The sequence below is a fragment of the Pagrus pagrus genome, assembly GCF_965226575.1.
Source record: "Pagrus pagrus genome assembly, chromosome: 24".
Lineage (NCBI taxonomy): Eukaryota > Metazoa > Chordata > Actinopteri > Spariformes > Sparidae > Pagrus > Pagrus pagrus.
The window spans coordinates 11,325,971-11,340,667 of NC_140206.1; the positions used below are offsets into that span (position 1 = coordinate 11,325,971).

Below are 14,697 nucleotides of genomic sequence, written 5' to 3' on the forward strand. Positions count from 1 at the left end.
TTTGGTTTTATAAATCATCTTTATTTAATGAAGACACAGCAATTATTGAAAACCTACCTGTGCAATCACATTGGTCAAATTGAAAATAATTAATGTTACTGTAAAATTGTTGTGTAATGTTATCCACCTTAACCTCCATGAAGCCCACTTTTGTTTTCAACAACGGAGATTAACAGCACTGAAAAACTGAATGTCTGTAAATTAAAGGCAAAGCAGCGACTATTTATGGGCTGCAGACAGAAAAATCTCCATTTTGTCGTGACTTCATGTCTCAAAAATGTAACGAGATGGTACAGAGTCTTTGGGACTGTCCTTGACCTTTCCAAAGACGGCACCGTCAGAGCTGACTCACCGTCTGTCTGTCACTATTCTCAGGCAAAGTCACTGCGTATGCACGAAGCCCTGACGTCCCTCAAAGATATTTTTTTGTTGTCATCTAAACAAGTGTCCTTCTTTGTTTGTCTCTCCATGTTTTGAAGATCTGACTAAAGGTTTGTGTAACAGTGAGTGTACCTCCTACAGGTCTTTATGGCTATAAGTTTTATTTTTTTATTATTCAAAGCTGGCGGTGGATGACTTACAACCTTTGACTACAGAAAGAGTGAAAACTCGAGGATGAAATTGTTACTCTCGTGAAACAAACAGATTAAAGTACATTGAACTTTTTTGTATTTACCCAATCCTTTACTTTTCTAAATCCCTGTGTAAATTGTTATAACAAAGAAAGGAAGAAGAAACAATACATTTACACACACATACATATATAACCTTTTTGGGGCTGTATTGAAAATGTGTCTATTATCAAAAATATTCACCAGTATGTCTGTAACATTTCAAAGACAATATAATGGACATACAGAGTTGTAGACTCTCATCCCAGTCCTTACTGGGATCAAACATGTTCAAGCCTGTGTACAGACTCTATGCATGTGTGTGTGTGTTGGGATTTACCTTCACTGGACGCGGTACACAAACAGGACCTATGAGAGATGAAAAAGAAGACAATTTAGAAACAATATTCTGCAACACTTAACAGACAACTAAACGTGACCTTTTTATGTAGCCTCTGAAATATGTGTGCAAGACGGAGATGACCTAGATGAGAGCGGACAAATGAATCAAAAACTGTCTCATCAGATGGCGCGTCTTTCAGTCACTCTTCATTTTATCCAAATACACCTCAGCTGGCAGATCTGGCACTCTGAATCCCCCGCTGGACTATCGAGTCTTTTACCCTCTGATTTACTAAAAAAAAATATTAGCAACACTCAAACGTTAACACAGATGTTAGCGCTTGACACTTGTGATTAGTGTCGCTCCACAGAAATTAAAGAGCCTGGCAACAGTTTCAATTAATGCTTCGGCGAAATGTGTCAGTCATTTCCATGGTAACCACACGCTGTCCTCCAGCTGGCTTTAGTTATTTTTATATCATAGAAAACAACTCCTTCTGGCAGCTTGTTTGTTACCCAACAATATTAAGCAACAAAATACCACAGTGACTAAACAAAATTCTCCAGGTGCTCAACATAAAAGGAAAGCGTCTGGGACACTTTCCTGCAGAAAATACGTCATATCTGTCAAGCAACACTCATCGTCCAAGCGTCCTACCACAAGTAAGGCTTCGGACTACTAACTTTCAGCTTCCAACTAAGCAGCAGAAGAAAGCACTAATTTCAAAACCCGTTTTTTCTAATGTTATTCATGGTTCATCAAATAAAACTGTAAACATGCCAATGGATTAAATGTACAAACTGCCTTTACAGCCCAAATAACTCAAGAGCCTTTAAATGATCATGTGACCCAGCTTAACTACTTTATGAATATCTCTTTCTGTAGTATAAAAACCCCTTAAAAACAAATGCTTATTTACATTTTCACATTTTACATACATACACTTGCTCACACCTCTTCACAAAGTCAGATTCACAGTAAATGTGGTAAAGCTGGGTGCTGTTATTATGTTGATGCAAAAGCGATGACTTATTCTTGATTACTGACGACACTGATACAGTATTTGTCATATACAATTGATACACATAGAAATGCATATTATAGAGAAATATAGTACAAAGTAATATGCAGAAGTACTTTGTGTGTGTGTGTTTTGCAATGCAAAGAAACAAGAGAGAAGAAAATCAAATGTATTTACCTGTTATAAAACTATTCTTTAGATTCTGGACACCTGGTCAGGGTATATCACATTTCCCAGATCCAAACGCAGAGAGCACACAGAGCCAGGAGCACTGTTTGCTTTGTAACTGATGCGACATTCACAGATGTTTGATTTATGCACACATATGCAGTTCACACACACACACGCAGCAAAGATATCTGGACGCTCACACAAATTATCCGCATAGCTTCTGCATTGTGCGGCCCATAGAGCATGTGCACTAGAGAAATCCTATGGCCGAGCCAGCTAACTGCCAGTTTAGCCTTTACTAACTTGAATGGGGATTAAATGATTGAATCGTTCGGCTTTTCTAGACTATTTTCAAATGTTATTGGACCAAATTCTGATAGTGAAATGAGTCATATAGGGGATTGTGACACTCAAAATACATAAATTAGGGCTGTCGCAATATAAAATTTTAACTACACGATTATCATGGCCAGACAAATTCATGATAACGATATTATCCTTGCAATCTCTAGAAATTAAAAAACAGAAAAAAGAAAGGTTTACAGAAAGAACAATTGCCCTCGGTTACTAGTGAAAAGGCGACCAGATGAACTCAAACAGAAGATGCACAAAGCCGAAGAGCTTTGCTGGATTATTCAAATATTATCATGTCTATTTAAAAAGATATCAATATTTATGTTTCTGTTCATTACACCCCTTGGTGTTGATGCCAGGTTAGAAACTTGGTTTAAATGTGTTTAAATGATCCACTGGATGATTTCACAAAGTAATATCACATTTGTTTAGTGCCAGTACAGGAAGTAGCATACCCTTTACAAAGCCAGGCAGAATGAGTGAAGCTCACTGAATATATTCTAATGGTTCTGCAGAACCTTGTCTGGCAGTAGTTTATACAGACTATCCAAATATGCAATGTAAGTCTGTATCCACTGATTTGATGTGGTAATTAGTTTGTGTTGTTCATAGATTGTATGTTAAAGCCCAAGATTATTACATTCTTATCAAAATATCAAATCTATTTCCACAAATAGGAATCAAATAAGAAATTAAGCAAGAATTATATTTTTTAAAATAAGTAAAGGGGGGAATAAATCACTTTTTGACCTCTCATAGCATAAAATAATAATACTAAAAAGAAGAATGAGAAGCTTCGAAGCTTAGAAGTTAAGATATATTTTCTATTTTCCCGTTCAAATGATCCGATAGTGTATCTGATCTATCAGCACGCTGTGATTTAGCTAGACTCACAGTCATTCAGACAGAGTCACATTGCAAGATTTCCAGTTTAGATGGAGTTGAGTGGGGAATATACAGTGCACTAGGTTAGTAAATAACAAATGAGAGTTCAACATTTATTGTAACCAAAAGCCATTCAGCAATCCTGGATCAGAACTGTGAAAGACGTATCCAACATACAAGATCAAAGAACATGGGAGTGGTGGGTGGTTAAGATATTTAGCAGATTAGATTTTGTTTCTTGCCGAGTTTAGAGAGAAAACAACAATTCTTTCAAATCACGACACAGAACTTCCAACAACTTCTTTATTTCTCGTAACCATCAAATACAGGAAGCACTGAAGCTGCAGAAACATTCACTCACCTTAAGATTGAACATCTAATTAGCTACAGTAGAGTTACGGTATGCTTAAAAGGGAGGACAAAACAAACTCAGGCAAAGATGACCGAATGTAGTTAAATAAGATTTTCTTTACTATCCAGAACCATTTTGTTAAACTACTTTTTTAGTTTATCCAATTTAATTAATCTTTATGTGTCACTCCCCTACAGCAGCTTAATAAGTTGTACCCAAGACTATAGCAGTGAAAAGTTGTCAAACCACAAAGGCCTTCCTCAACACACTATGAAACTTGTCTGCGAGCTTTAACACACGAAAAAAAAAGGGCAACCCCCTCCATTGCGAGAACAGAGGAGAAATACATGCTGTGAAAAATATTATCTATAAACATTGCAGATAAAAAGCATTATCCTGTAGTTTTATCAATCACAAAATAAATCCCCCTCTGTGACCACTTCTGTTCCAGAAAAATTCAAACAAAAAAACATAAAAAACTTCCCCAAAAAATTGGTCCGGGTATTTCAGCGAACATGTCCAAGTCACAGAGGAGAAAGTGAGCCGACGTAACACGGAAAAAGAAATGATCGGGATGGGGCAGTAACAAAGACCTATTAGAACTGTGTCCAAGATCAGAGTGTAATTAGTATCTGCGGCGTTTGTTATTTGGCCCATCAAAGACTCCCCCAATCGGATTCCCCCTGCCAAATCCTGGGGCAGGTCCACCTTGAGGGCCCAATGGTGGCTGCTGCTGTTGCTGTTGCTGTTGCTGCTGCTGCGGCTGCTGCTGCTGCTGCTGCTGCTGTTGTTGTTGCTGCTTTGGGGACTCAACTTCTGGTCGGCCCCCCATTGATCCACCCTGCGGGTATCTATCGTTTCGCTGTGATATCATGGGGTCAGCATTGAAAAAAAGACGGGAATGTTGCCAGATCATAACAATTGTATAGGGAAAAGTTTGGGAGTCAGACACAAATAAAGTGTATCCACAAAAAAGTGATGGGGTTTTCAAAGGTCATCGGTCAGGGTTATGTTTGATCCAAGTGTCGCCATCCGAGAATAAAAGGTTGGTGGAACCAAGCAGACAAAGGGAGAGAGAGGAAGGAGACTTTTAGTTAAGAATCGAGTTTTCAGGTCAATTTTCAAGTCACTCAAAACTTGATATAGTATTTTTTACTTCAAAATAATGCTTCTCAGGTAAGCTTATTCTAAAAGTCAATAACTACTTTCATCGTACCGTGGAAGCCAAATTATAGTTTTCTATTTTCAATTTTTTTGAACAACGTGAGGATATGTATTGCTTTCAGAAGTTTTATTGTATATTCTATAAAGAAAATGGCTTTAATTTCAATTAATCACCAATTGAGAGATAATCTTATTTTTCCTGATACATTACCATGGCTCCATTCTCTGACATCAATGGTGTCCCCATATTTGTCGTTCCCTCTGGGCCAACGGCTCCTCCCCTTCCACTCATGCCCATCATTTGACCCTGGTTACCACCGGACCCCGGAGAGCCCTGGTTAAAGCCATCTAAACGCAAAACAACGGAGCATTGGTGTATCATTTGGTGGGTGAGTGATATGTACCCAACGCCCCACAAGAACTGTAGACACCAGACCTAATCTCAATAACTTCAAAGTAAACGTTAACGTTGGCTTTTGGTCAACAGACCTGTCAAATGATGAGGACTAACATTAGGGCTGTCCCGAATAACATTTTTGAAGCTTCGAAGCTCCAGTGAGAATTTCCTGCCAATATTCGAAGCTTCATGTGAGGTGGGGTGTATTTACCTCTAGACTGTGCTGTTGCTGTTACTATATGTCTAGAGACAAGGATGGGAGGAGAAGTATATTCCTCCTTTTCTTTTCCATCCCCACCTCCAAAGTCTATAAAGTCAGCTTGACAAGCCAAGAGCTGTTGCCTTACCAAGGAAGGGTTGAGCACATGCTCATCAAAGCGATGTGCAGATTAATTAAACATTTTCTTGGAAAAGAAAAGGTAGAAGCTTCGAGGCATTTGGGCCAGCCTTTACTAACATTTTTTAATTGGTACAGCTTTGCTACTCATCTCAAAAGCACCAATAGTACACTTCACATCAGTTTTAAGTAAGGCCAAAGCAACTGTATAATCAAGCATTGCCTTGTTAGTTCAATTCAATAAATATTACAACAACACAACCAAAAACCAACGTTAATCTTAAGCGTTCAGCGGGTGGTATGTAATATTAAAGTGCATATTAAAAGTTACATTTTAGAGGAAGAATATACAAAGACAGCAGATTTTGTAGTTAACAGACTGAGAGGTTCTCACTTTTAAACCTTAACTTTGAGGCCAAGTGCCGACGTCTGGATCGTATGCTGACTAAACCTTGGATTGCACATCACCTCAGTACACAGTTGTTGTTTGACCATTCCAAAAAGCTGTCAAACCTTCACAGACATCACAGGTTCACTCCCAAACAAACACAACCCCAGACAACAGACTCCTCAGCATTCACACACAAACTATAAGTAGTAGTAGTTAAAATTCAGAGTTGCAGATATGGGGATTTCTGATAGCGACATTATTTCCCCCTCTGTGACAAATGCCCAACCACTGGCATTTACTCCAATATTAGCACTAACATTCGATTTATCCAATTTTAGAGCAGCTATGCACCGTTTATTTTGACATGGTTTTATTTGGTAACTAACTGCTACAAATGTACGTACCCCAACAAAAGTAGCTTATTAAGGCAAACTATAAGGCAAACTGTAGCTATTTTATCTAGTGTTGCTACATGGTTAGCATTAGCACCCTGAAATAATGCACCGACACTCCAAAGTCAGAATAAGGTGTGTTATTTATGCATTTCTGACTGAATGAATGATTTAGACCACATTCTTTTCAACAATATGCATTCAACAGTGGTTGCTTAACAATGAAGACCAGTCCCACGATCTTACGCTACGACCTGTCATCAAACTATGCCTCTTTTTTTTCATTATTTCGATTGAGAGACTCTTGGTGGCTGAAATCACCATCTCTGCATTTAAAGACCCCTTGAAGACTCTTCTCAACTGAAGAGGTCTGTGGAACGACAAAGGAGAACAAGCAGAAATACCATAGCTCCATAATGAGAATAATTTACAGGACCTAAATACTGCGTGCGCACACACACACACACACACACACACACACACACACACACACACACACACACACACACACACACACACACACACACAACACTTAACAGTTTCCGAACAGCCATGACAAAGATTTAAGTGAGAAAAAATGGGATGCTAACATAGTTCGTACTGCAAACCCCCTCCTGACCCCAAAATAAAATCACTGAAACATGGCAGTTTTGTTCGGCGAGTTGATGTGCAATCCTAGGTCATTCTTTGTATGGTGAAGACCCACCATGAACCTCGATCAATCTGCCCCACATTATAGGCTTAAACTTTGTCCCTAGCCCCTCATCCTGAATCACAGCAGATCAATATGTCCTTTGTGGAGTACAGTTTTCATTTCTGATCAAAGTAGGCAGACGTTTGTCTGTACTTCTTGGCATGATAAAAAAGTGTTAAATAATTTCTATGGCCTTCAGGATTCTGTATCAAAATGTACTCAAGACCAATACGGTTAATAAATATAATTGCAAATTATAGACCCCTGTTCAACACCTTTATCACTGCATGCCATATTATACAATCTTATTTTGAATCTGCATATATCTAAGGATGAGAGCTCAGGGACGAAGTACTTCTCAAACTATAAAACGTCCCCCCAACAAAAACAACCCTGTTCAGTACAGCGTATATATTCTGTTAGTATAGACATGTTTTCATGTGGTGTATTATGCCTGTTTTTACTTTGCACTGCATCCCAAGTGGATCCATTTTATACCAAAACAGGTGTCAAAGTATGTAATAATTACAATAACATTTTGTTGAAAAGGAGCCATTTGGGATGCAGGACAATTATTAGTGATAAATGACATTAAGGCAGTTATAACTGACGTATCATCGCCACTTGATCTGGTTTTATATCAACCATACTTGACACAGTCATGCCCGTACCTCCCATATTAATGGCTCCACGAGGGCCCAGCTCACCCACTCTCATTTCCTGTTCTCTCTGCAAGAAGTGAAGAAGAGCCTTCAGAACAAAACTCTGCTGAAGTCCAAATCTTCAGTCGATAGCCTACTGTAAAAAAAACTCTAAAAGCACTACCACTATAAAAAAATGTTTTTAAAAAAAACACTATAAAAAACTATATTTCCTGCAGAATGGCCATGGCTCTTCAGGAATGTCATTATCATTATTTATTATTCATAGAAAAATAGGTGGTCAAGCTTCAAAGCTTCCTTGCCTCAGTTTAAATTCTAGCAAGGAAGAAACATCCATCCACCTGCTCGTCTGTAGGTTTACTGGTCACAGACAGGTGTATTAACATCACAGCAAAAAATGAGCCTACATCAAATCAAACTGGGTGGAAGTGGGCATGGAAATCTTTTTTAAAAATGACCATATAAAATGGCTATGGGCTATTGAATTCACATGTATGTTTATTTTCTTTAATGTGGTTTGACTTTAAAGCATTTATTTTGTCAGCTTTGAGACTCAACAAAAAATTAAAAGTTATGTCAAACATCTTTACTGCATTAGCTCATTCACACGGGGCCCTGACACCAAGTTGACATCAAAATTTGCAACAAAGATCTTAGTTCAGCGTAGCAAAGAAAACTGCTGACCACACACAGAAAAGTATAATGTTCCCCATCATGCCACTGTTGATCTTTTTGCACAGCTACAGTTAATGGTGCTGGATTAACTCAGCTGGTGAACGGTCAGCTTGCTATGTCAGGGCCCAAACACACAAAACAGAGAAGCGTCATTATCTCTTCATTCATTCGTCGTCTCACAATACCACAGTTAGGGATACATTTCATTCACACACATACCAACACATAATCTGTTTCACACATAATCTTGCAAACACACAGAGTGAATTAAATTCAACAATGATAGATTTCACTGACCTGGGTTGAGTCTGCTTTGGGGCTTAGGTTTTAGTGAAAACATCCAATGCAATATCAAGACAAGGCTTAACCCAGATCATTGAAACCAGCTGGACATCAATGACCTTAGAATATTTTTTACAGGAAGTATTATAAAAGACATTATAATGGGTAAATACATGTGTACATTTTCACCATCTGAATAAAAGTTATACTGATGAAATGCAGCTGTATGTAAATATATTTATGCTCTTCAATGTAAAGCAATGACATGTAGACATCACGATTAAATAAGTAGCATGGTCAGGTATGCAAGTTTAGTTTGGTGTGCCAAACTATACACTTACAGCAGTAGTAGAATTTATCCAGCACACACCAACGTTTGAGAAAATATGAAGAACTACTGTAAAAACTGTGATGCTCAATCTTTGTATTCTTTATGTACTTACCTGTTAAAAGGTCAATATGTTGCAATTATAATAAAAAAATGAGTAAAGTGAATGTGCTGAAAGTGTAACGAAAGCCTTTGTCATTGACAGACTATCATCTGTAGATGCTCAGGCACAGTGATGCCTAAGCATTTAAGCACTAGATGGCAGCAGATATCATTTATATTTAGAGTCATCCCTCACAACTGCATGGAATTTGTTGACAATAATCCTCCCAGCAAACTAAAGTACACATTAACAATTATAACACGGGGAAGAGCAAGTTAGCACTTCAGTGTAGCAGTTAGGAAATTAAAGTGTAGTACTTGTACACATTACTAAAGTTTTTCCATTAATAATGATGCGCACTAACTGTATGACAGCACACAAGCCTTCACTCAGTTTATAATAAAACAATACAAATTAAGCTTCCCATGTATCCTACTGAAAGCTACATGTGTTCGTTAGTAAGACTGATGGTGTAATTTGTAAAGATGTAGACTCCAACAGGACCTCTAAATAGAGCAAAGGATTTGAAGAGAAAAGTTAATCAACAACATATCACAGACACTCACTCCTTCTACAGATCACATTATGGCTCTCGTTGTTTTTTTAATCACTGAAAATCAACTTGCATGAATTAGCACTCACAAACACAGTTATTTCCTTTTGTTTTACGAGCCTGTTCATTGCCTTTAAAGCACTGCGTTTAAATGTTCCAATTATATTTGCTAGTGTTCCCTACTAAAGAATTTATTTAGGCAGCCAATCCAAACAGGGTCATAAAGATACGTGTTCTCTAAACTGACTCAAACTGAAGTGCTGATGGTCGAAAAATTATCTTCAATTAGGAAAACACAAAACCTTATTTTATGAATTATTTAAATATCTATTTGACTGTTTCTATTCATATATCCAACAATGTTCCTGTCTTTTCAATTGTGCTCACTTCTGATAAAATATAACACATAAAGCTGGTACTACCAGAGATCTATACTGTACTTACACTACTTTTGTTTTTTTATTAAAGGCTCAAACACAACTTAAGATGTTCATCAAATCAAATAAAGATGAATTAAGATCCCTTAAACTTACAGGAAGCCATTACATCTCATTTATAAAAGGTGTTCAGTGACATCACAACATAAAAAGTAAAACACATTTATAGAGCGGAGATGAACAGACTGCACATAAGACTGTAACGTTCATAAGCCATGATTAACTCACTGTAAGAAAATGCATTAAGATATGTTCCACTGCGGGACGGGGGGTGGTATAATAATGATCAAAATGCAAACTTTTGTATTTTGATATTTCACACTGAATGTATTACAAAGCTATGTTTTCAAAGAAGAGAAATGTTATGTTTTTAAAAAAAGGTATCGTTCCACAGCTCATCACTGATAAACTTACATTTGTTTATTCCTTTTATTTGTATAGGTGGTCGAAAGAACACCTGTACAATACAATACAATAAGAAGCTTCTGAATTATGAACTAAATTTACGATCTTAAGCCGTGGAGCTGTAATATCTATTGCAGGGAGATTGTGCTTCATTTCATTTTCATTAATTTGTGTCAGGTAATGTGAAAAAGCTAAATGTGTACATTTTGTGACTGGATAAGAAATAATTTTGGAAAGGCTTTGAAAGACAAGGATCTCAAAAAGAAGAAGAAAAAAACAGAAGAAAAGTGTTACTTTAGTATTTAACATGGAGATAAAGGTAAAGGTATATTCCTACTACCTGTGGTCAGTGTGAGTGTTTGTCCTATCTCACAAGTAGTTTGATACAATGGCCGCAACGATGAAAATACAGGAAAGTCATTACAAAGACACAAAAAGAAGAAGAATATTGTCTACAGATATTACCGAAAGGAGAAAGAGAAGTCCCTGCACAGCAACACAATTCAGTTAAAGTGCTGCTCAAATGCAAAAGATGAAAAAAATTAAGAAAGCTGACCAAAAACTATGCTCGCTCTCTCTCTCTCTCTCTCTCTCTCTCTCTCTCTCTCTCTGCAGATCATTTATTGCCTCAGTGAAAAAAGTTTAACTTCCAGTGGCAGTTTACTTGTTTAATAATTCAGTTGTAAGTCTATTGACCATAAGACTATATTGTATGTGTATTACCCAAGAGTAGATCCAGTAACCTACAGAAGAAACTGCAATATACAATATGTGTGTGCAATATGTGTGTGCAATATACAAGCTGTTGAGATCCACATACACTATATTTTTTGCTATATTTGAGGCAAATACTATACTTTCTTTTGATTTCTATGTATGTACTGAAGAGAAGCTCTGAGCTGAGGTGATGCTCAGAGTAGAGAGAATGGTTGTGTATGTATTTGTAGAATAATAAATGATCAACCAAACAATTTTTGGTCAACTCTTTGACTGGTATCAGTCTTTACTGTGTGTGTGTGTACGATACTATAGTATATCTCAAGTGCTAATGTAACTGGACCAGCTTAAGTGCAGAAGTGTGTTTGACTGCATGTACGTATTCCAGCTGTACTCACATTGTCCATGTAGTTTGGTTTGAAGCCATCTGGGTGGCGTCTCAGGTCTTCCTGTTCTCTGTGTCTCATCATCTCCTCCTCTCTCCTCCTCCTCTCCTCTTCATGCCTACACAGAGTAAAGATGAGTCAAACAAAATCATCACTTCATACAAAAAACATAAAAGAAAGCACGACATCAAAATGACTTAACAGTAACACACCTAATGACAGTAAGTAAATTTACTATAGGAATAATTAGCAAAAAACAATTAATGTTAATTGAATTCTCAACAGCTCTCTCAATCTGTCCTAATAGTTAACTCATATGAGGACACACACCTCATCTCTATCTGCTTCCGTCTCTGCAGCTCCTGGTTGCGAAGCTCCTCTAGTCTCCTTAGCTCCTCCTGACGTCTCATTAGATCTGGAAGACACGAGAAGGCAACATAAGTACGGAGGAAATGGAGGACATGCATGCTTGTAGCAGTATTACCTGTAACTCAGTGATCATTCTTTAATCCCCAAATTTTCACAACATTTATTTGCCTCAACAACAACAAGCAACAATTCAAGCATTATATACACACATGTAAAGGCTGGTATCTAAAAACACCGACCTTAAGGCAGACACTAGAAGCCACAGCTTGTTACCTTGTCTCATTAACATGAGCTGATGTTCATGTTTGGCCGACTCCAGCTCCGCCTCCAGTTTCTCTTTGGCCTCTTTAATGTTCTTGTCCACCTGCTCCCTTTGCTGTTTCTCCATCTCATGAAGAGCTTTCCACCGAGACGCGTACTCAAACTCAAATGTGCCCGGCTGAGCAAAATGTGGCATCTGCTCTCGTTCCCTGGTGGGAAAGATATGTATAACGATAATAAGCTACAAAAGTGAACAAGACACTACAACCCAAAAGAGTCAGACTGATGATGGTGAAGTTCAACATTTTCTAAAAACAACACTTACTTGTGGTACTTTGGTATTTTTGGCAACAATTTTTCAGGGAGTCCATCCTCATCATCAAAGTGCTCTGAGGGCTCCACAATAGCTGGACAAGGTGTGCTGATGAAAGAGAGGACAAAGCTGAATTAAAATTTCCTGAAAGCAAAGGTCATTGGTGTGAAAAAGTCTTGTCAATGAAAGACAAATGGCACCGACCAGAGTCTGATAAAAAGACAAACATTAGCTTCTTAACTCTAAGTTTATGTTGCTTCTTTGGATTTTGGATAGTTTTATAAACCACTTACCAGTTTTTTTGGCACTTGATAAGGATTCAAACTAATGGATGTGTAACTCAAGATAAAACTTGCCTTCCTTCCTTATCAGTACCCATACCAACACACCCGTACCAATGCATAAACTTGCATTTTTTATGCAAAGTTTTAGGTCTGAATGCCTTTGGGGCACCCTTCACCCTTCACTTTGGGAATAAATATTCCTTTGCTATCAGATAAGCGTTAAGTAGAATCTGACAAGAAAGCTGACTTACATTATGCAACTAGCATACACAAAACCTTTACACAATCCTTGTCTGTGTGCTCCCTCCAAACCACCTCCTTCCCACCCTCCTTACGTGGTGAGCAGAAGCGCTCCCTCTGTGCAGCGCTCCAGGGCTTTCCGTGCAGCTCCTTTGTTGGCGAACTCCACAATCCCTCTCCCTGTCGGACGACCGCGATCATCTGTCACGACAACCGCCCGTTCCACCGGTCCAAACTGAGAAAACGCCTGATGGAAAGAGGTGGATTTCAGGTTAAATATCACAGCACAGAAAGCAGCAGACACAAGTAACCAAATTAACTAAATTCTTGAGATTTAAGAGCTCTTGTTCAGTGTACCTGTTCCAGCAGCTCATTTGTTACTGCAGGCAACAGGTTGCGTACTGTGAGCGCAGCACCATGTGTGGCAAAGCGGATTCTGATTGGACGATTATTCAAAATAGTCCCATCCAGCTCAGCTTTAGCAATCTCTGCCAGTGTTCGGGTTTCCTGGAAGACAAGGGATGAGAAGGAAAAGGATGATGATGCTCCAGTGAGGCACTCAGTACGGCACTGATTAGGGCTGAAGAATAAATTGTATTAAAACTACAACATTCACTTAAAGCTAATTGACTGTCCATGTTTGCAGATGTGTATAAATAATAAAATACAATTATTATTTTTGTATATAACATGTGTGGAAGCAACTACATGGCAATGTAATGCCCAGAGAAGATAGAAGAAAATCATTAAACCTACTGTCATAAATCAAATTTCCATTACATGGCTTTGGCACAGCAGTTGTTAAAACATGGGTCATATTAACCTGTTCTGTCAAATGTAATGTGCTGAACCTTAGTTTTGAAACAAATAACCATACAGTAATAATTTAATATTAAATGCAAGATATAACAAGACATGAATGGGGGTGTCAAGTACATCAACACTCTGTGCTATTGCTAACAGTGTAGCTAGCTCCTGTTAGCCACGAAATGTCCGTCCACAAACAACAACTACACATGTAATATACGACAGTTTAAGAAGAATAAAACATTCACAACAGCACAGTTTATATCCAATAAACAGAACTTTTTACATACCAAGCGAACGAAGCCGAACCCGCGGTCTCTGTTGATGAAAACCTCGTTAACGTTCCCATATTTAGCGAACATGTTCTTGAACTCCTCCTCCGGCATATCCACCGGGACGTTCCCGATAAACAGACGCGAGCGCTGGGTGAACGTCTTCTCTCCGGGCTTCCGAAAGCTCGTGATATCCAGAGTCATTTCTGCCGGGGCTTTTTCGCTTCCTTCCCCGGCTCCTTCCGCCTGTTCGGCCGCGGGGGACTGCTGTGGTGGCGGCGCTGGGCTGTCTTTGTTCGCCGGTGACTGCTCCAGGGCCGGGGAGTCCGTCCCGCGTTTCGCCGGTTGAGGAGAATTACTGTTTTGCATGTTGGCGTGTTGCATATCTCGGTTATCCATGGTCGGACAAAGTAGTTTATGTAACGCTGTCTAAATTAAACTTCGTGGAAAAGGCTTGTGGACCAGTGTTGATGGTGCACACCTCCTCCTGA

At 38.5% G+C, this 14,697-nt stretch overlaps 1 protein-coding gene across 4 annotated transcripts; it reads right to left on the reverse strand.

Moving 5' to 3' along the window:
- pspc1 (paraspeckle component 1) lies at nt 1-14,697 on the reverse strand. 4 transcript variants are annotated; one of them, XM_084347563.1, is made up of 10 exons: nt 14,225-14,697; nt 13,485-13,634; nt 13,223-13,374; nt 12,616-12,711; nt 12,303-12,499; nt 11,991-12,075; nt 11,673-11,778; nt 7,784-7,841; nt 5,113-5,249; nt 3,485-4,599 (listed from the first exon to the last, which is right to left on the reverse strand). In XM_084347563.1, the coding sequence occupies exons 1-10, from the start codon at nt 14,603-14,605 to the stop codon at nt 4,363-4,365; spliced, it is 1,599 nt and encodes a 532-aa protein (XP_084203689.1). In that variant the 5' UTR covers nt 14,606-14,697; the 3' UTR covers nt 3,485-4,362. The 4 variants fall into 4 exon arrangements, 3 of the variants coding, with proteins under 3 accessions (XP_084203691.1, XP_084203689.1, XP_084203690.1); XR_014621689.1 differs by lacking the exon at nt 7,784-7,841 and having other exon boundaries at nt 4,458-4,599; XM_084347565.1 differs by lacking the exons at nt 3,485-4,599; nt 5,113-5,249; nt 7,784-7,841 and adding an exon at nt 1-980.

Bases quoted from the DNA above. Each gene is read 5' to 3' on its own strand.
- pspc1 (XM_084347563.1), bottom strand. From the start codon at position 14,605: ATGGATAACCGAGATATGCAACACGCCAACATGCAAAACAGTAATTCT. The intron at 13,635-14,224 runs GTATGTAAAAAG...CTTGTCTTCCAG, and splicing joins GGTTCGGCTTCGTTCGCTTG to GAAACCCGAACACTGGCAGA. The intron at 12,076-12,302 runs GTAACAAGCTGT...CGTGTCTTCCAG, and splicing joins GCTCATGTTAATGAGACAAG to ATCTAATGAGACGTCAGGAG.